The sequence below is a fragment of the Bos grunniens genome, chromosome 15 (assembly GCF_055505025.1).
Source record: "Bos grunniens cultivar Pamir isolate PY7600 chromosome 15, Bosgru_T2T1.0, whole genome shotgun sequence".
NCBI classification, from domain to species: domain Eukaryota; kingdom Metazoa; phylum Chordata; class Mammalia; order Artiodactyla; family Bovidae; genus Bos; species Bos grunniens.
The window spans coordinates 81,182,985-81,206,268 of NC_141179.1; the positions used below are offsets into that span (position 1 = coordinate 81,182,985).

General features: G+C 38.7%; 1 protein-coding gene and 1 pseudogene across 1 annotated transcript; both read left to right on the plus strand.

Annotated features, from left to right (window-relative positions):
• Nucleotides 1-655: 655 nt before the first annotated feature.
• On the plus strand, nt 656-1,675 carry LOC147358754 (olfactory receptor 5AK3-like; annotated as a pseudogene).
• Nucleotides 1,676-14,332: 12,657 nt separating this feature from the next.
• On the plus strand, nt 14,333-15,678 carry LOC147358755 (olfactory receptor 5AK2-like). Its single transcript, XM_086342142.1, has one exon. It carries the CDS (start codon nt 14,560-14,562, stop codon nt 15,499-15,501), a length of 942 nt encoding a protein of 313 aa, XP_086198268.1. The 5' UTR covers nt 14,333-14,559; the 3' UTR covers nt 15,502-15,678.
• Nucleotides 15,679-23,284: the final 7,606 nt, after the last annotated feature.

Here is a 23,284-nt window from a genome sequence, read left to right on the forward strand (position 1 = left end):
AAGAAAATTACACTTTACTGTAAATACCTTGATAAACCATTCTACAAAGGGCTCTACAATTCCATGAAGCCATCATGGCAGAGCAGATCTACAAGGAAGAAAAAGAAATAAATAAAAATATGGAGGTAGGTGGGAACAAGATAATATAGAACCCCATGGGTATGTCAAATTTCAAATATAATGATTAGTATTTAGGCAAATTGGTATTTCTAATTAAAATATAGGGAATATAAAAGAAAGCTTAATTAAATAAAACAATGTTCTTATGTGTTCCCAAATTGATGTTATATATGAAGTACGGTCAGTTTGCATATTGAGAACACAGCTACTGGTCCTTGGCAATTTCCCCAAACTATCAATGGAAATGTCTAAGTTAGGTGTCAAGGTTCAGCCTTTAAAATCTAATTCAATCATGGAAAATATTCTCTGATCCCTCTCACTATGAAATTAAATATGTGTGTGCTAGTCATTCAGTCATGTCCAACGCTTAGCAACTCCATGGACTCTAGCCCACCAGGCTCCTCTGTTCATGGGATTCTCCAGGCAAGAATCCTGGAGTGGGTAGCCATTCCCTTCTCCAGGAAATTGAACCAGGGTTTCCTACATTGGCAGGTGGATTCTTTACCATCTCAGTCACCAGGGAAGCTCTGAAATTAAATACAGTGTTAGTTAAAGTATCACACTCCTCTTAGCTTTCTCTGATCTTCTCTTTCCACCTTTTCAGCTAATACTGAATTTGTTGGCCATGGAACAAAACAATGGCACTACAGTGACTGAATTCATTCTCCTGGGATTCGCGGATCAACACAAGTCTTGGCACGTCCTCTTCACAGTATTTCTAGTGATCTATGTGGTCACCCTGGTGGGTAACATTGGCATGATCCTCCTCATCAAGACTGACTCTTCCCTCCACACCCCCATGTACTTTTTCCTCCAAAACTTGGCTTTTGTTGATCTCCGCTACACCTCTGCTATCACTCCAAAAATGCTGCAAAGCTTTGTAGAAACAAAACAATCCATCTCATTCATAGGATGTATGGTGCAATTGCTAGTCTATGGGGCTTTTGCAACAAGTGATTGCTACATCCTGGCGGCTATGGCAGTGGACCGTTATGTGGCCATCTGTAACCCACTTCGCTATGGAACTGTCATGTCCCAGAGAGTCTGCAGTCAACTCTTAACTGGTTCATACTTCATGGGTTTCCTAAATGCTTCTGTAAACACAAGTTTTGCTTTCTCATTGAACTTCTGCAAAACCAATAAAATTAGTCACTTTTTCTGTGATGCACCCCCAATTCTGGCCCTCTCATGCTCTAGTATTTACTTGAACATCATGCTCCTAACAGTCTTTGTGGGGTTTAACTTGACATTCACCGTGTCAGTTGTCATCTTTTCCTATGTATTTATCCTGATCGCCATCCTAAAGATCTCTTCTGCTGCAGGGAGGAAGAAAGCCTTCTCGACGTGTGTCTCCCACCTGACAGCTGTCAGCATTTTCTATGGGACGCTCTCTTACATGTATCTGCACCATCGCACCATAGAATCTCAAGAGCAAGAAAAAATGGCTTCTGTGTTTTATGGCATTATAATCCCCATGTTAAATCCCCTCATTTATAGTCTGTGAAACCAAGATGTGAGAGAAGCCCTGAAAGGAGTTGGAAAGAAGTGTTTCTAGACTGAACATCAATTTCTAACTCAACATTGTTCAACAAGCAACCGACAGTTCTCTCTTATTTCTCAGCAGCAGAAGATGTAGAAGATATTTGTGAGATACAAACAAAAAATTATATAAAATATATTTCCTTAATTGTATCAGTAGCTTTTGAAAGATGATCAACTTTCCGATCTTAAACGATGAAATAACCTTCTAATTCATATTTCTTAGAGACTTTCCCTGGTGGATCAATGGTAAAGAATCTGCCTGAGACATGGGTTCTAACCCTAGTTGGGAAAATCCCTTGGAGAAGGAAATGACAACCCAGTCCAGTATTCTTGCCTAGGAAATCCCATGGACAGAGGAGCCTGGTGGGCTACAGTCTATAGGGTTGCGACTTAGCAACTAAAGCAAACTCAGAGAGAAGGCGTCTAAAGAGATCTTTGATATTGCTTGTGTACATTCTGAGGAGCCCCTTTTTAAAATACCTTGCTGTTAATATAGAAAAGAGCAGTAAAGAAAAGTGTTAGTCAACGTTGTAAAGTACCTCCAACAACAGTAGTATAAAGACACCAGTGCAAAAATTGTTTCTGGTTTCTCTTAAGAGGTACTGTTACTCTTGCTATCGTCTGTAACTAAGCTGGTTTAGTATTGTAATGAATAATTTAAAGATGTTTTCCATCTCTTTGGAGAAAATGTGCTGAAAAGAAAGAGGGGGAGAAAAGAACAATTGAATGAATCCTCATACATATTCCGACATTATGGACCAGTATCCCTCCTTTCTACACATGGTCTCTAACCAACTAGGAAAGTAACATAGGAATCCAGCAAATATGCATCATATCCATTTATTCTTACTAAATTTTTGTTTTAAATGTAATTGAATCCCCAGCTGTACTCTCTTGCAAGGGTGCAAATGCAGTGCAGAATTTGGTGCCACAGATCAAACTCATTTATCCAGAAATGAAGCCTTATTTCCCACTATCTCTAAGAATGGAGAGAGGTGAAAGAAACCAGGTTTAACACAAGAAGTCATACCTGGGCTTGAACACACATGTTCTATCCTCAAGCAGAAGCCCATCCTGTGGACAAGCATGTTAACAAAAAGCCTGAGATCCCATGTTGCATTTTGTCTTTCAATCTCATTAATCAGTTAAACCATAGGAAGTTGTGAATTAGAGGATGGACAGACAGGATGGGAGTTCACTGCCTTTCTCAACATTTCCAGATATTCCAAATTGTGGACTGAGGCAGGAAACACTTACTGGGAGCAAACCACAACCTAAACAATACCAAGAAAATTCAGAGAGCACCAGCCCATGCAGCAGACTGCATTATAGGAGACAAATCCCAAAAGCAGGAAACTCTGATTTTTTCTTAGGATTCCTGGTGACCTGCCCATAATACCCTCTGCATAGAGAAACCATAAATTCAATCTGGAATTGAAAATCAAATCATGTCCTTATTTGATTAACAAATCAAATCCTAAGAAGGAGGGAGAGGTCTTCACCTTTACTACCCTAAACTGGAGACAGACAACTTTCAGGCTTTATTATCCTGATACGTCTCCCTATAAAAACATTCTTAAATGCAATGACTGAAAATGCCTTGCATAGAGGAATTGGACTATGCAGAAAAGTTCATGGAAAAATCTCTGTTTTAAATAATATTACTTTACATTTGTAAAGTAGAAAAGAGGAAATACATGGACAAAAAACACATAATCATAGAAAATGTATTTCTTCCAGTCCATGATATACAAAGTTAAGAAAAAATTTTAAATAAAGTTACAGAAGAGCTACTTGACATAATGAGAAAAAATTCATATTCAGAAACTCTATATTATTAAAGCCCAGCAAAAGAACACAAAAAGTTTAGGAGTCAAAATTTTGCTTCTGCAGCGCATACTACACAGAAGTGAAGTGAAGTCACTCAGTCGTGTCCGACTCTTCGTGACCCCATGGACACCAGGCTCCTCCGTCCATGGGATTTTGTAGGCAAGAGTACTGGAGTGGGGTACCATTTCCTTCTCCAGGGAATCTTCCCAAACAAAGGATGGAACCCAGGTCTCCCGCATTGTAGACGGATGCTTTACTGTCTGAGCCACGAGGGAAATCCTACACAGAAGCTGTGGGCAACTCAGTAAGAAGGGAAACTGTGGTTTAGTCACTAGGTCGTGTCCGACTCTTGTGACCCCTAAGACTGGAGCCCCCCAGTTTTCTCTGTCTGTGGGATTTCCCAGGCAAGAATACCAGAGTGGGTTGCCATTTGCTTCTCCAGGAGATATTCCCATCCCAGGAATCAAACCCAGGTCTGCAGCATGGCAGGCGGATTCTTTACCCACTGAGCTATGAGGGAAGCTTTTTATAGAAGGGAAGGGAGGGGCTTTTCCTAGATTATGGGCTTTGCTGAATGCATCCACGTATGGATGAGAGGGGAGCAGGTACTCTCTAGCTTTAGATACTCTCAAAAAGCAGAGATAGATCAGCAACTGGATATCTCAGTAAACATTGCTCAAGAAGGGGAAGGAATACAATAGGAAAATTGTGTCAGTGGTGAGAAAAGATTGCAGTCACTTAGAAGACTCAGTCACAGTTGCCTTGTGGACTTCGGATGTCCAATTAGAAACACTTTTCCCTACTGTCTTTTTGAGACCATTAACACTGCATTAGACACATCACAGTCTGATTTCTTATGAGAACTGATCTTTGTCAGTGGAGTTAGCAGTAACTCAAAAGCAAGAAAAACATCTTTCTTTCTGTTTTTTTCTTTTTCTTCTTTCTTTTTTTAATTTTTATTTTTTAATTTATTTATTTTAATTGGAGGTTAATTACTTTACAATATTGTATTGGTTTTTCCATATATCAACATGAATCCACCACGGGTATACATGTGTTCCCCATCCTAAACCCCCCTCCCACCTCCCTCCCCATACCATACCTCTGGGTCGTCCCAGTGCACCAGCCCCAAGCATCCCGTATCCTGCATCAAACCTGGACTGGTGATTCATTTCTTATATGATATTACACATGTTTCAATGCCATTCTCCCAAATCATTCCCCCCACCAACAGAGTCCAAAAGACTGTTCTATAATCTGTGTCTCTTTTGCTGTCTCGCATACAGAGTTATCGTTACCATCTCTCTAAATTCCATATATATGCGTTAGTATACTGTATTGGTGTTTTTCTTTCTGGCTTACTTCACTCTGTATAATAGGCTCCAGTTTCATCTGCCTCATTAGAACTGATTCAAATGTATTCTTCTTTCTTTCTTTTCTTCCTTCCTCCTATCTTTTTTCTTATTTATGTGCCCATAAAAATTACAGAAATACAATAAATTATAAAAATTGGAAAGACTGTATAAAATATCTTCTGATTCAAAGACCTAGATCTAGAATTTAACAATAAAACTTTAAAGTAAAAACACCTAACATTATACCACTAAACACAGAAAAATCTCATTTAAACAAATCTTAGGTTGAAGATATGAAAACGTTTCCAGATATCCATAAGATAATATTTCACAAACTGTTGCAAAAATATCTATAAACAACAAGGAGTTTTCAAATAAAATTGCATAGCTCTATAAATACTAGTGTTAATAAATAGGAAATAATAATAAATTAAGTTAGAACCAGACGTGGAACAGCAGACTGGTTCCAAATTAGGAAAGGAGTCCGTCAAGGCTGTATATTATCACCCTGCTTATTTAACTTATATGCAGAGTATATTATGAGAAACGCTGGGCTGGAGGAAGCACAAGCTGGAATCAAGATTGCTGGAAGAAATATCAATAAACTCAGATATGCAAAGGACACCACCCTTATGGAAGAAAGCAAAGAATTAAAGAGAATTTTGATGAAAGTGAAAGAAGAGAGTGAAAAAGCTGGTTTAAAACTAAACATTCAGAAAACTAAGATCATGGCATCCACTCCTATCACTTCATGGCAAATGGATGGGGAAACAATGAAAACAGTGACAGACTTTATCTTCTTGGGCTCCAAAAATTACTGCAGATGATGACTGTAGCCATGAAATTAAAAGGCACTTGCTCCTTGGAAGAAAAGCTGTGACCAAACTAGATAGCATATTGAAAAGCAGAGACATTCCTTTGCCAACAAAGGTCCGTCTAGTCAAAGCTATGGTTTTTCCAGTAGTCATGTATGGATGTGAGAGTTGGACTATGAAGAAAGCTGAGCGCCGAAGAATTGATGCTTTTGAACTGTGGTGTTGGAGAAGACTCTTGAGAGTCCCTTGGACTGCAAGGAGATCCAACCAGTCCATCCTAAAGGAAATCAGTCCTGAATATTCATTGGAAGGACTGATGTTGAAGCTGAAACTCCAATATTTTGGCCGCCTAAAGTGAAGAACTGACTCATTGGAAAAGACCCTGATGCTGGGAAAGATTGAGGGCAGGAGGAAAAGGGGATGACTGAGGGTGAGATGTTTGGATGGCATCACTGACTGGATGGACGTTAGTTTGAGCAAGCTCCAAGAGTTGGTGATGGACAGGGAGGCCTGGCATGCTCCTGTCCATCCGGTCGCAAAGAGTCAGACATGACTGAGTGACTGAACTGAACTAAACTGAATAAATTAATTAACCATACGTTTTAGACATGAGATAATTAAATAAAGAGAAGAGAGTAATAAACATTTTTGAATTAATATTTAAAATCTCTTAAATGACAGCAATAATAAATTCAGAAACATTTTCTGAAGCTAAAGGTAGAAATAAAATGGATAAATCATTTGCTAATTTATCAAGAAAAATAATGCTGGAGAACAAAGAAAAAATTTTAGATAAGAGAATACATAACAGTGTACAAATGTATTAGAGAATCTGATAGAATGAATGGTTCTTCTAAGGGAAGACTGATTGTAAAAAAGCTACCACAAAAGAGATTAAAGAATAATTAACAGAAGAAATAAAATAATAAAAGTACAATCTTCTTCCCAAAAAAAAAACACCTATTATTCACAAGCATTAAAAATAGATAATATCAATGATGGTTGAACTGTTGGAGAACATAGGGAAAGAAGGGACGTTTCAGAATAAATTCCATGACTAAGCTAGCAAAAACAGCTCAGAAATGATAGGCCAATGCCACTCTCAAACATCAATATAAAAGTGCTTAAGAAAAACACGTGCGGACGCGCTACATCGCTTCAGTCGTGTCCGACGCTGTGTAACGCTGTGTAGTGCGCCTCGCCAGCCGCCAGGCTGCGCTGTCCATGGGATTCTCCAGGCAAGAAGACTGGAGTGGGTTGCCATGCCTTCCTCCAGGGGATCTTCCCACCCCAGGGATCGAACCCACACCTCTTGTGTCTCCTGCTTTGGCAGGCGGGTTCTGTACCACTAGTGCCACCTGGGAAGCCCAATAAAAATGCGAGTACACAAAGAAAAAACCTCGGTAGCACAGTAGGAAATAACACACTGTAACCAGGTTGGTTGTATTATAGAAGAGAATACTTTGATATTATAAAATCTATTAATATAAAAATCCATTAATTTTCAGAGTAAATCATGAAATCATGTCAAAAGATAAAGAAAAACATTTGCTAAAATTAAACATTTATTTTTAATTCCAGTGATTAAATAAAAGGTACAATACTTCAACCAAAAGATTTGACCATATTTATCAGAAAATACTGAGAGCGTTTCACTTAAACTCAGAAACCAATAAAAGATGGCCTTGCTCAAAAGTATTCTTAAATTTATTCTGGAGCTACTATTAATCAGAGCACTCATATTGGAGAAATCAATAAAAAAGAATGAATAAACGGTCAATTCATAGATTTGAACTCAAATTTTTAGAACCTGACTCATAAAAATGAGAAAAAAATTTAGTTCAATAATAAGGCAACACACAGATACATAACCACATACACAGGATCCCTAATGACGGTAACATGATTACATGTATCTTCTCTAGAGAAAGCTTAAATGTTCTTCAGCTGAAAATAGCTACTAACATTGTTTATTCCAACTCCATTACAGCCTCTGGACGCCCAGGTTCTCAAGGGAGCAAGTACTGATCCCTTAGGCTCCAACCCTAAACTCCCAGTTAAAAGTAGGCACACAGAGACCTTGGTGGCCAATCAGCCTTTACCAGCTGCAGGAAGAGAATCTGGATGCAGTTTCCATGTAAGTAGAACAGAACTCAGCCCGTTTTTCAAGATCAGCCGTGTGTCATCCCAGTGTGTGCTGGAAATGGAGGAGCAAAAGGATCAGAGCCAGTGTTCTAGTAAGTTTCACCCACAGACCAGGAATAAAGGCTTCATCCCTGGCAGCATAATGAAAAATGGAGTGAAGTAGGCTGAGTGTTGCCCAAGAAGGATATGCGTGAGCAAATGATTGAAAGATTAACCGAGTGAATGAATGAGTCACCAATGGCTTTAGCGTATTATTTGCATGTGTTATTACGACCGGTTTTGAGTGCCCATTCAAAGCCTGGTCCTGTGCTTGGAACTTTATATAAATCATCTCACTCTAAGTCACCACTACAAAGCAGACTCAGCTTCTTTCTCTTACTCTTTTTTTTTAATTTAAATTTATTTATTTTAATTAAAGGCTAATTACTTTACACATTCTTGAAAGCAATTAAAGCTATTTTAAAAAGAAAAGGTGACAAAGCTTATAAATTTAAAGGATTCTCTCTCCCCACTCCCATGCCCAAAGATAACCATTAGAAGTCTGGTGTGAATTATTCCTGAACTTTTCCATGGATAAATAAGGAAAATGAGCGTGAGCGTGATAGAAAATTTTCTTTCGTAAGGGCCCAGCTCTACGTATTATTCTGAAACATTCTTTGTTCATTTGATAATGCGACATGAGCACCTTTCCATGAGAGTATGTATTTATCTCATACTTCTTAGATTATGTTTTGGCTCATAATATGCACCTACTTTGATTTATTAAACCCTATTTCCAAACTTGTGCTAACGCACATGGTGTCACAGTGGGCATGACTGCCTTGTAGGTCGTCCCGCACCCTGTTTTATAGGGAGTGGAACTGAGGAGGAAGGGATCTGTACGTGCTGTCTCTATTTGTGCGACCAGAATTCAACTCCGGGTCAGTCTGTCTCCTTTCCACTGCACAGCGAGCAATGGAAATGAAGCTTCAAAAGCATCGGGGTTCAGTATAGGTTGCTGCTGCTGCTGCTAAGTCGCTTCAGTCGTGTCCGACTCTGTGCGACCCCACAGACAGCAGCCCACCAGGCTCCCCCGTCCCTGGGATTCTCCAGGCAAGAACACTGGAGTGGGTTGCCATTTCCTTCTCCAATGCATGAAAGTGAAAAGTGAAAGTGAAGTCGCTCAGTCATGTCCGACTCTAGCAACCCCATGGACTGCAGCCCACCAGGCTCCTCCGTCCATGGGATTTTCCAGGCAAAAGTACTAGAGTGGGGTGCCATGTTCAAAATACTCGGGTGCTGGGTTTAAGTGTGTGCATGTATGTTTTATGCCTTGTACTGGTGTTTCATAACTCTTTTAAAAATACCCCCCCTTATATCATACATTCTGTTTGAATTCAAATACATTAAGTTAATGTGGTAAATGTCATTATCTCATCAAGACTCATGACCTAGGCTAGCTTCCTCTGACAAGTGCAGTCACCCACAGGATGGAAGCCTTCTTGAAAGGGTTGCATTTAGTCTATTTCACAGCAAAGTTTCCTGAGGAGGTAGCTAACACTTATCATGCTTAGCCCTCCCTCCACGTTGAAATTTGAAAGGAGAGAACTGTTTCTTGCTCCTTCACGACAGAGTTGTCCCACTCTGTTCATTTCTCGAGATGTTTGAAAGAGCAAGATTGTCCACATCAGCCACAGGTTTGGTTTCCTACATTCCCCACCATGAAAGGCCCCTTCTTATCCCAAAGTGACCATCACATCTGTGGAGCCACAGCTCTGCCTGGCATTGCTGACTCCAGAGGAAGGAGCCCTCTACTGATGTATGGAGATGTGGGGCTTCTTCTGAGGAACTTCTGTCATTGCACAATATTTAGGGTGCATAAAAATATATTTTAAATAATATAAGAACCACTCATGTAGCCTCCATCTAACTTCTGAAACTTGCTTTTTTTTTTTTTTTCTTGCTTAGCATGTTCTTTGAGATATTTATCCACACAGACAGTATTGCTCCAATTTAGTGAATTTGCATGTGATTCCGAGGTAGTGCTAGTCCTAAACAATCTGCCTGCCAATGTTGGAGACTCAAGAGACTTGGATTTGATCCCTGGGTTGGGAAGATTCCCGGGAGTAGGAAATGGCAACCCATTTTAGTATTCTTGCCTAGAAAATTCCATGGACAGAGGAGACTGGTGGGGCTACAGTCCATGGCATCACAGAGGGTCAGACACGACTGAGCAACCTAAGCACACACAGTCTAGTCTCACTAATCCATTTAATAAATAATATTTTTCCACGTTCAAGAATACTGCTATGAATAATATGTGTATATACTCACATATGCACATATTCATACATATACTTACACACATATGTATGGATATGTGTATTTATGTATCCTTGCTTATGTGGTCAAATATTTATCTAGCATATGTACCTGTATTGGAAATTCTGGACCATTCAGAGACATATTTAATTTTATTAATATACCCAAATTTGTCCCCAATATGACTGTGCTAATTTACATTCCCACCACATTCTCAACTAAAATTTGCATTTTAGACTGAGGAGTACAGAATTACATTTCAATGCAGTATTAATATACAATTATCTGATTACTATTAAGCTGTGCATATATCCGTATTTCTATTGGCATTTAAGTTTTCCTTCTATAATTATCCTGATTATAAGTTTTGTGATTTTTTTTCCCTTGGAGCAATTTGTAGAAGTTACTTAAATACACTGGATATGAATTCTTTAACATTTATATGTGCTTCAAACCAATGTACCTGAGTAATTTTCAGTCAGTATCTGGTCTTTCCTTTGTTAATAATGTTGCTATCTTTATGTTTGATATAGTTGAATTTCCCATGTTTTACACTTTGTGACCTTATGTCTTATTTAAATTTCCACTGTGTAGTTAAGTCATAGACATTCTGCTATGTTTTATTCTCACAGCTTTGTAATTTAAGTTTTTAATCCATTTGGATAAAATGCACAGTAGAAAAGCAATATAGTTTTTTTCATATGTATAAGCATGTATAGACCACGATTTACCGGGCCATTTCTCACTGGTGGACCTGCTACTGTTTTTATACGTTGAGCTTCCAGAGACTTGAACGTCTGTTTATGGTTTTCTCTCCTCAGTTCCGTTGGCCTGTCTACCTACCTTCACGCCAGGACCACACTGTCTTTATTATTATTGCTTCATAATCAGTTCTGACATCTGATAGAACAAGTCCTTCGTTTTTGTCTACTGAAATCATCTTAGCTATTTTTTAGCTCTTTTCTAGATAAATTTGATAAGTTTATGAAGGTGGGCATAAAATTCTCTCAAGCACTTCACTGAAAATAATTTGAAGGAGAATATCATGTTGCTACAACTTCATCTTGATTGTTGATGGAAAATAATTTTTCCATGCTTCTGATGTTTCTCTCCTGCAAAGGGAGCTGACTTTGTGTAATCATGGCCATTCCGACACATTTTATTCACACGGTTCCTAGAAAGACAGAGTGATGTGTCTGACTAGTAAACCTGAAGACAAGCTGGCATGCTCCGCCCTGCCCTTATCCTCAGGAGCAGCCAGCCTGCTGAAGCCCAGTGCCCCTGTGCTTCAGAGATGCTTCCCATCACCAGAGATGCCCCAGTCACCACCACCGAGACTGAGTGGACAAGCCTGTCTACTTACAGTGTCTTTTAGCAACAAATATTTCACTAATAAACTTAAAAGTCTTTCCCCAGGTATGTAAAGGTGATATGGCTTCTACCTGCTGCTGCTGCTGCTAAGTTGCTTCAGTCGTGTCCAACTCTGTGTGACCCCATAGTCAGCAGCCCACCACTACCTACTCACCATCTTTTATGTCTCAGTTTGTCCAGATACTGGGAAAGGAAGAGAATACTTACTAGAGCCTATTTGCATAGAAGGAAATGGCACCCCACTCCAGTACTCTTGCCTGGAAAATCCCATGGATGGAGGAGCCTGGTGGGCTACAGTCCATGGGGTTGCTGAGAGTTGGACACGACTGAGAGACTTCACTTTCACTTTTCACTCTTATGCATTGGAGAAGGAAATGGCAACCCACTCCAGTGTTCTTGCCTGGAGAATCCCAGGGACGGGGGAGCCTGGTGGGCTGCCATCTATGGGGTCGCACAGAGTCGGACACGACTGAAGCGACTTAGCAGCAGCAGCAGCAGAGCCTCTTTGAGACCCTAGTAATTGTTTGTTTAATGTATAAATGACTTTGATTAGTGAATGTGTATTTTTTAAAGCTGTTTGCACATATATTTGCAAATGAGATTCATTCCAATGTTTTTCTTATATTTTATTTACTTTGGCTTCAATGTTATATTGGCGTGAGTTAGAGAATGTTCTTTATTGTGATTTGCAAGAAAAGTTTATATAATATAGAATCAGTTTTGTCCTAAATATTTGTAGAATTTTCCTGTAGCATAATTAGGCCAAATATTTGTGTGGAAAAGGTTTATCCTTTTATATTTATTTACTTATTCAGCAGCATTGGCGTGCAGGCTCTTTCGTCGCAGTTGAGGCACAACTAGTTGAGGCACAAGGGCTCAGCGGCTGTGGTGCTTGGGCTTAGTTGCTCCGTGGCATGTGGGATCTTAGTTGCCCGATAAGAGATCAAAATGGCATCCCCTGCATTGCAAGGCAGATTTTTAACCATGGGACCACCAGGGAAGTCCCTGTGAGAGTAAATTTTAAAATAACAAATAAAACCACTTAATTGTTTCAAACTATTTGAATATTTGGGGAGGAGGGGCAACATAGGGGTAAGGTATTAAGAGCTGCAAACCACCACGTATAGAATACGCTGCGGATATATTGCATAGCACCGGGGATTTAGCCAATATTCTGTAATAACTATGAATGGAAAATAGCCTTCAAAATTGTGAATCACCATGTTGCATACCAGAAGCTTAGATAATAATCAAATATACCTCAATTTAAAAGAAAAAAACTTTTAAAAAATCCAATAATTGTTTACCATCAAATATATCTTTAATGACTTAGAAGCTAACAAACTGATTATTTTTTAATATTATAATTTTTAAATCCTTCAAATTTGTTTGAAGAAAAAACACTGGAAACCATTAAAGAATTTGTTTCAGAAAAAAAAGATAAATAATATTTGAATATTTCACATGCAAACACACAAACCCACACACATCAGTTACTATCATTCTCTGCCCACTTAGTCTGCTTTTTCTAGAAAAAAATTGAGTAAATCCAAAATAACTATTTTCTAATTACATGTATGCTATGAAATATTATGGCTCAAATATTATGTACCAGCCACCCAGTATAAAGAGGAAAATAAATTTTATTATTACACCTGACTCTCCTGGGTGTATCAGCTAGAGGCAGGAATGGACTTTGTCAAATTTTTTTTTTTTCAGAAGGAAAAATTATAAGGACAAAAATGATGGATTACTGTTTTAAATTTAAGGACTTCTGATCTGTGAAAAATACCAAAGACCAAGATAATAGATAAAATGTGAAAAAAAAGCTTTGTCAAGTCAACATCAAAGTATTCAAATCTACATTAAAAAGAGCTTTCATAAATTAAATCATAGAAACATTTGTAAAAAGTATTAACAGGCAATTTACAGAAAAATAGAAACCCAAAATTCTAAGAATATTAGACAGTGAGCAAAGTCATTTTAGGTTAGGGAAAAAAATAAAAATTAGATATCAGTTTATATCTATTTTCCTGACCAAAAATAGTATTAGGAAAATACCAATGTTCACCAGGGTGTGAGGACATAGGAACCTCCGTGCACAGTTAGGAGTGCATACTAGCACATCCATCATGGAAAATGATCTGGAATAATTATGTGCATACCCTCAGACTCAAAATTTTTGCCCCTACTATAGCACCCTAGAAAATTTATCGTACTGGGTTATTTGTAGTGGAGACGAGTTGGGGGCAGTCTGCTATTCACCACTAGGAAAGCATGTAGGTAAATCAGGATGGACGGACATCATAGACCAGTGCTACTCAATGTGTGTGGCCCAGGGACCAGCACCCGTCCTTGGACTCTCTATTTCCACCCTATGATGGGGCAATGACGACAAGTGAGATGGAGCATGTAAAACTATTCCAGAATTTTGACAATGCTAAGAATTTTTTTATTGCCATTTACAAAAAGTATTAAGCCACAACAGGTTGGAAATTTTACAAAGAAAATTATTCTTTACCCATATATACTTGATAAACACTTCCATAAAGGTTTATGGACCTCTACAGGTCCATGAGTCCATCATGGCAGAGAACGGTTACTAAGGGTGAGGTAAGGGATAAAATGAAAATATGGAGATAAAGGGGAGCAAGGTCGGATAGAACTCTGTGGATATGTCAAGAATTCAAATATAGTCATTATTACTTAAGCAAACTTGGATTTCTAATTAAAATATAGAGTGCATATGAAAGCATAATTAAACAAAAGCATATTTAAGCACATCTCACATGTTCCTGAATTGATATGTTGATGAAATACCAATCACCTTGAATTCTGAGAACATAGACAGTGATCCATGACCACTTCCCCAAACTATAGATGAAAAGGTCTAAGTCAGGTATCAAGGTTCAGCCTGTAAAATCTAAGTCAATTATGTCATGAAAATTATTCTCTGACATAACTGTGAAGTTAAATACTGTACCATTTCGAGTTTCACAATTAGGTAAATGATCACAGCCCTCTTAACTTTCTCTGGTCTTTTTTCGAACCTTTTCAGCTGATTCTTAATTCTGCCAGCCATGGAAGAAAACAACGGCACTACAGTGACTGAATTCCTTCTCCTGGGATTCGCTGGTCAACACAAGTCTTGGCGTGTCCTCTTCGCAATATTGCTAATGATCTATATGGTCACCTTAGTGGGTAACATTGGCATGATCCTCCTCATCAAGGTTGACTCTTCCCTTCACACCCCCATGTACTTTTTCCTCCAAAACTTGGCTTTTGTTGATCTCTGCTACACGTCTGCCGTCACCCCTAAGATGTTGCAAAACCTTGTAGGAACAGAGCGATCCATCTCGTTCATGGGATGTGTGGTGCAGTTACTAGTCGGTGGGGCTTTTATAACCAGTGATTGCTACATCCTGGCGGCTATGGCAGTGGGCCGTTACGTGGCCATCTGTAACCCTCTCCACTATCCAACAGTCATGACCCGGAGGGTCTGCATTCACCTGTTAGTTGGATCATACTTCATGGGTTTCCTAAATGCCTCTGTAAATGTAGGTTTTACTTTCTCACTGAACTTTTGCAAATCCAATAAAATTAACCACTTTTTCTGTGATGTGCCCCCAATTCTGGCCCTCTCATGCTCCAACATTTATTTCAACGTCATGGTACTAGCAGCCTCTGTGGGGTCTAACTTGACGCTCACCGTGTCAGTTATCATCTTTTCCTACATGTTTATCCTGGCTGCCATCCTGAAGATCTCTTCTGCTGCAGGGAGGAAGAAAGCCTTCTCCACATGCGCTTCCCACCTGACAGTTGTCACCATTTTCTATGGGACGCTCTCGTACATGTATCTGCACCATCGTGCCACAGAGTCTCAAGAGCAAGAAAAAATGGCTTCTGTGTTTTATGGGGTTGTGATCCCCATGTTAAACCCCCTCATCTACAGCCTGAGGATCCAAGATGTGAAAGAAGCCCTGAAAGGGATAAGAAAAAAATGCTTCAGGTTTAATCCTTGATTTCTGGTTCTCTACACCACACGAACAGTACCAGTTTTTAAGAAATCAAAACAAAGAGCCAAACAACATAAAGTTGCTCAACTTATTAACATGGAACTGAAATTTAAAGTAACAGTAAGATAGCCACCTTACACCAATATGACTGGCAAAAACTGAAAAAGAATAACAATGCCTATGAATCGCTGTGATGTAAGGAAAAAGGATGCTCCCACACACTGTTAGTTAGCACTGTTTCCTGCCAATTTCTGCCCCTGGGAGTAATTTCTCCTTCCATTGAACCCATAGTGCTTCTCTTGTATCAATAAATATTATTTATTTATCACTTCCTATCTAAAATATTTATTAAATATAAGATCTTCACTGTCATTTATAAGCAGTTGAAATACATTTTCTTTCATGACCTTTTAACATCTGGTATAGAGCCTTAGACACAGTAGGTAGTCTATGAATATTGAATGGACTGGATGGATGGATGAATGATGATTTAAAAAAAAATACTGTGAACAGCTTTCTAACTGGAAGTTATGTGAGGATATAGCCTACCCTTATGGTCTCCAAATAGCAGTCTGTGGCTAGCAGCATTCAAATGACCATGAAAAGCTTTTAAAGTGTCAATTACTACACCCCAGTCCTGGAGATATCGATTCAGTAATATCAGATGGAGCCCAGTATCTTTAAGTATCTACATATATAGAATTGTAGATGCTTTAATTGCAAGCTCCACTAGAAAGCAGTTTTTTTTCTTTTTTTATTTAAATTTATTTATTTTAATTTAAGAGGACAAGATTTATTTTTTTGAACATTTATTTTAATTTTATTTTATTTTTAAACTTTACAATATTGTATTAGTTTTGCCAAATATCGAAATGAATCCGCCACAGGTATACCCGCGTTCCCCATCCTGAACCCTCCTCCCTCCTCCCTCCCCTACCCTCCCTCTGGGTCGTCCCAGTGCACCAGCCCCAAGCATCCAGTATCGTGCATCGAACCTGGACTGGCGACTCATTTCATACATGATATTATACATGTTTCAATGCTATTCTCCCAAATCTCCCCACCTTCTCCCTCTCTCACAGAGTCCATAAGACTGATCTATACATCAGTGTCTCTTTTGCTGTCTCGTACACAGGAAACCAGAAGGGAAAGAGACACGTGTACCCCAATGTTCATCGCAGCACTGTTTATAATAGCCAGGACATGGAAGCAACCTAGATGCCCATGAGCAGATGAATGGATAAGAAAGCTGTGGTACATATACACAATGGAGTATTACTCAGCCATTGAAAAGAATACATTTGAATCAGTTCTAATGAGATGGATAAAACTGGAACCTATTATACAGAGTGAAGTAAGCCAGAAAGAAAAACACCAATACAGTATACTAACACATATATATGGAATTTAGAAAGATGGTAACAATAACCCTGTGTACGAGACAGCAAAAGAGGACAAGATTTAGAATCTTTTGGAATGTGGTTTATGTCCCAACTATGCTGTTCCCCAGAAGTGTGTTTTTGGAAGTTAACTGATTTTTCAAGCCTCTTTTCTCCTAGTAACACATATCTCATGAGATTTTTCAATGTGCTTGTTGGCTTCTTTGTTAAGAACAGAAAAGATAATGCATAGAAATTGTAGTTCCCTGCACTCATAAATTCTAGATAAATGTTCAAAGTAATGAGTGGTGCGTGTGGTTGTGTTCAGTTGCTCGGTTGTGTCTGGCTCTTTGCAGTCCTATAGCCTGTAGCCCACCAGGTTCCTCTGTCCATGGAATTTTACAGGCAAGAATATTGGAATGGGTTGCCATTTCCTATTCCAATGAGTAGTAACAAGGACTTTCAACATGAGTATGATAGATATTATAAGAACAACCTATCTCACACACACACACACACACAGAGTCAATAAGAACTCTCTGAAGATTTGCAGCATGAAAACTTTCCCCTCTAGGAAACTCCTCTCTCCGTCAGTAGAAAACTAATTAATAAAGGTTTTTTCCTTTGATCCTGTCTTAGCACCTGTAGTCACAGACACTCAAGGGAACAAGTAGTAATCTCATAGACTTTAGCTATGAACTCTCTCCGTGGGGAATTCATCTGGTGGGTAGCCAGCCTGCCCTAGTCTGGGAAGAAAATCTAAAGACAGGTTGCGTGTTTCCTATTTAGCTTTGCATAATTCTGGAATATGAGGAAGAGACTAAAATATGTAGGATTAGAGCCAATATGCTAGCATAATTAACCCTAAGAGTGAACAGAGCCATCTTATCATCAGCAAAAGAAGCTATAAATGGAGAAAGAAAATTACTAATGGCATGGATAAATCACAGAATGGCCCTGAAGATGACAGCTAAAATATTAGCTAAAAATGTTCCCAACCGAACATAAACAACCCGTACAGAATCTGAGCAATAAACAGACAAGGCCACTCTATGACTGAGATGGGCCAGGACAGAAAAAAAGGGCCACCCTGTGAGTTTGTCTGAAATAGGAGTGAGATAAGGACTCTTAGCATTATTTAGATATTTTAGAAAAATATCTAAACATTCCCCTTTTCCAAATGAAACGAGTAAATGCTCCTTCTTTATTCACTGAAATTTTCTCACCTCTTAGGTACAAATTACCAAAATATTCAATCACTGAATTCCTAAAAATAACTTCCTAAATCCTTCTTAGACTCACCCAGCACAGGCCTAAATCCTGCAAGAAGCCTTCCCAGGCTCCTCTTATCCATCACTCTGGTCCCTCCAGGGACTATGTATGTGCTTCTGCAGCTTGTTGGCTAGTGGGCATAAACAGACAGTGTGGGCATAGACAGTGTGGGCATAGACAGTGGGAACTGTGGCAGGCACATCTATTATTTCTCTTCAACTTTACTTCTGTTGTTATCTGTTTTTGTTGCAAAAAGAAATTATGTGTCCATTTTTTTTTATTGGAGGATAATTGCTTTACAATAATGTGTTGGTTTCTGCCACATGGCTTCCCTAGGGGCTCAGTCTGTAAAGAGTCTGCCTGCAATGTAGGAAACCTGGGTTTGAGCCCTGGGCTGGGAAGATCCCCCAGAGAAGGGCATGGCAACCCACTCCAGTTTTGTTTTTTTTTTTTTTTTTTTGTCGAAAAAAATGTAATCACTTTTATAGAGGTATGATTTACATTCAGTAAAATGTGTACTTTGTCATTGTACAAGTCAGTAATTCATGAGAAACGTACATTATTATGTGACCACCACCCAAATCAAAACATAAAATTGACATCACCCAAAAAAATTCCTTCCTGGTCCATTACAGTCAATCCTTTCCTATATACATATCCCCAGACATCCCCTGATCTGACTCCCTCCATCACAGTTTGCTTTCTCTAGATTTTTTTATCTTAATTGGAGTCTAATTACTTTACAATATTGTGGTGGTTTTTGCCATACATTCACATGAATCAGCCATGGGTGTACATGTGTTCCCCATCCTGAACTTCCCTCCCACCTCCCTCCCAGTCTCATCCCTCAGGGTGATCCTGGTGCACCATCCCTGAGCACCCTGACTCATACATTGGACCTGGACTGTGGGAGAAGGCGAGGGTGGGATGATTTGAGAGAATAGCATTGAAACATGTATATTATCATATGTGAAATAGATCGCCACTCCAGTATTCTTGCCTGAAGAATTCCATGGACAGAGGAGCCTGGTGGGCTACAGTCCATGGGGTCACAAACAGTCAGACATGACTGAGTGACTAACTTTAACTTTCTGCCATACAACAACACAAATTAGTCATAACTATGTGTATATGTATCCCTTCCAACTTGAGCCCACTTCAAACTCCCCATCCCATCCCTCTAGGTCATCACAGAGTGCCAGGCTGGGCTCCCTGTGTTATATAGCAGATTTCCACTGGCTATTTTTCATTATTTTTTAAATACAACTGGTTAAAAAAAAGTTGTATTTAAAAGTTTTTTCAAAGTTAAAAAACCTTAGCCTTACTTCCAACTCATCAACTTACTTAAATTGTTCATATATCCTTCCAGATGGTGTTCTCTTCATGTAAACACACACACAGAAATTTTTAAATTAAAAATCAGTTCACACTCCACTTCTTTTTCTGAAAAATGCTTTACTCACTTAACAGTATGTCATTAACATTTTCCGTAAGAATAATATAGATCTCTCTCATTCTTATTAGCTATTTCATGAAGGTACAAACTATGAATTAACTCTGATTTGTTTCAGTATCACCCTATCTATTGCCAATTTTTTGCTATTAAAAAAAAAAACAGTAATGCATAAAAGCTTTGTGTTTCAGGGAAACTTTTTCCACCTTATTTTATCAAATAAGGTTATCAATCTGAGGTTGAGGAAACTTACAGGTCTATTAAACCACATATCTATTAAACATTAAATGGCAATTCCAAGATTCAAATCTAGATTTTTCCACCTTCAAAGCCTATCCATTTTTCATTGAAGGCAGTATAAGATAAAGCCTCAAAGTTGCTTTAAATACAATGTAATAGGACGCAATATAATTTGGACAATTTTAGAACATAGGTTTTATTCATCCAGCTAAAAGTCCCTTCCAAAACTCCCACTTCTGCTTGACATAGACTAACAGGAACTAGATTTATCCTCCTGCCGGAAACAAGAAAAGCTGGACAAAATATATGAAATACTAGACTGCAAGACACTGTACATCAGGCAGTAAAGGACAGTGGTTCCTGAGAAGCTAAAAACAAATAAGCCCTAAAATTTCCCCAGCTCTCTGTTTTAAGTTCTTAGACCACGGTACAGCCAGGGAAGACTCAGGATGTGTTTAGTGGATTTCCTAAGGAAATGGAGCTAAGATTTTGGACAGGCAAGGCAACTAAAGTTTGCATAATAGAATGCTGAAGAAAGTGAGTTGTACAGAGAAAGAACCCCGAGATCTGCAGAAGATCCCTCATCAGTTACTTGTGAAAGTGCAAGTGTTATTTGCTCAGTCGTGTCCAACTCTGCGACCCCAGGGACTATAGCCCCCCAGGTTCCTCAGTCCATGGAATTCTCCAGGCAAGAACACTGGGGTGGGTAGCCATTCCCTTCTCCAGGGAATCTTCCTGACTCAGGATTAAACCCATATCTCCTACAATGCTGGTGGATTCTTTACCATTTGAGCCACCAGGGAAGACCATCAGTTAGTTAGCTGAGTACTAATCAGTACACACACGAGGAAATAATTTGAGGGAGGGAAAGAAATACTGAATAGATTATAAATAACAGTGCTTGATGCTCACACAAGACTGGGAATACCATCTGTTCCCACCACCCAAATGAGAGAATCTCAAGATTCATGATGCATTGCATTGGGTAGTGCACACAGAAAGGACTTGCCTCGGTAGCCCTAAAATAAACCCTGCTCCAGTCACAACTAGCAAATCTACAAAGCAAGACTCAGACGGAGTAAGCAATTTCCAAGTAACTTAAGGGTGCTCCAGAGCAAAGCTCAAGAATATTTATAAGTATATGAAGTTTTATATATATACTTTAATATATAGTACATTTTATACTTATACCATATACGTCTATGAAAATACCTACAAGCATATGAGATTTTATATATATACTTTATTATATAGTACATTTAGACTTATACCATATAAGTATATGAAAATACATACAAGAACATGAGATTTTATATATATACTTTATTATATAGTACACTTTATACTTATACCATATAAGTCTATGAAAATACCTACAAGCATATGACATTTTATATATATACTTTATTATATAGTACATTTTATACTTATACCTATGTCTATGAAAATACCTACAAGCATATGAAATTTTATATATAAACTTTACATATATAGTACATTCTATACTTATACCATATAAGTCTATGAAAATACCTACAAGTATATGAAGTTTTATATATATACTTTACATATATATAGTACATTCTATACTTATACCATATAAGTCTATGAAAATACCTAGTAACACACTTGTTAAAATTCACATGCCTGTTATCTAATAAAAAATTGCCATACATGCCAAAAATCAGGAAAACATGCCATAAGGAGAAGAAAATTCAATTGTCAAAACCAACCAAAACTGCCAAAAATGTCAGAATTAGCAATCAAGGACACAGAAACAATTATTCTAACTACGTTCCATATGTTCAAAAAAGACAAGAAGAGATGTGAAGGACAAGCTTGGAGCCATAGGGTCTGATGATTTAAAAAAATCAATTGCATTGAATGGGATTAACTAGAGATTAGACATTTCAAAAGAAATGGCTAGTGATCTTGAAGACCTAGTAATTGAAACTATTCAAAATAAGAGAAAAGTGACTCAAAAAGATAAATGAACAACAGAGAAGAGAATCATGGAATACCTTCAAGAAGGCATATATATGCATAATTGGAATCCCTGAAGGACCAGAAAAACAGGTTTGGTATAAAAAAAATTTTTTTAACTAATGTTGAAACTGTGTGGGCGCAGAAGGGCCTAGAGGAGCTATCCCACGTTGAAGGTCAGGAAGGGCAGTGGTGAGGAGATTCCCCTCATCCAAGGTAAGGAGCATTGGCTGAGCTTTTCTGGAGCAGCCGTGAAGACATACTCCACACCCAAGGTAAGAGAAACCCAAGTAAGACAGTAGGTGTTGCAAGAGGGCATCAGAGGGCAGACACACTGAAACCATACTCACAGAAAACTAGTCAATCTAATCACACTAGGACCATGGCCTTGTCTAACTCAATGAAACTAAGCCATGCCCATGGGGCAACCCAAGATGGGTGGGTCATGGTGGAGAGATCTGACAGAATGTGGTCCACTGGAGAAGGGAATGGCAAACGACTTCAGTATTCTTGCCTTGAGAACCCCATGAACAGTATGAAAATGCAAAATGATAGGATACTGAAAGAGGAACTCCCCAGGTCAGTAGGTGCCCAATATGCTACTGGAGATCAGTGGAGAAATAACTCCAGGAAGAATGAAGGGATGGAGCCAAAGCAAAAAGAATACCCAGCTGTCAATGTGACTGGTGATAGAAGCAAGGTCCGATGCTGTAAAGAGCAATATTGCATAGGAACCTGGAATGTCAGGTCCATGAATTAAGGCAAATTGGAAGTGATCAAACAAGAGATGGCAAGAGTGAATGTCGACATTCTAGGAATCAGCGAACTAAAATGGACTGGAATGGGTGAATTTAACTCAGATGACCATTATATCTACTACTGTGGGCAAGAATACCTCAGAAGATGTGCAGTAGCCATCATGGTCAACAGAAGTCCAAAATGCAGTACTTGGATGCAATCTCAAAAACGACAGAATGATCTCTGTTCGTTTCCAAGGCAAACCATTCAATATCACAGTAATCCAAGTCTATGCCCCAACCAGTAACACTGAAGAAGCTGAAGTTGAACAGTTCTATGAAGACCTACAAGACCTTTTAGAACTAACACCCAAAAAAGATGTCCTTTTCATTATAGGGGACTGGAATGCAAAAGTAGGAAGTCAAGAAACACCTGGAGTAACAGGCAAATTTGGCCTTGGAATATGGAATGAAGCAGGGCAAAGACTAATAGAGTTTTGCCAAGAAAATGCACTGGTCATAACAAACACCCTCTTCCAACAACAAAAGAGAAGACTCTATACATGGACATCACCAGATGGTCAACACCGAAATCAGATTCATTATATTCTCTGCAGCCAAAGATGGAGAAGCTCTATACAGTCAGCAAAAACAAGACCAGGAGCTGACTGTGGCTCAGACCATGAACTCCTTATTGCCAAATTCAGACTTTTGAAGACAGTAGG

Bases quoted from the DNA above. Each gene is read 5' to 3' on its own strand.
- LOC147358755 (XM_086342142.1), top strand. From the start codon at position 14,560: ATGGAAGAAAACAACGGCACTACAGTGACTGAATTCCTTCTCCTGGGA.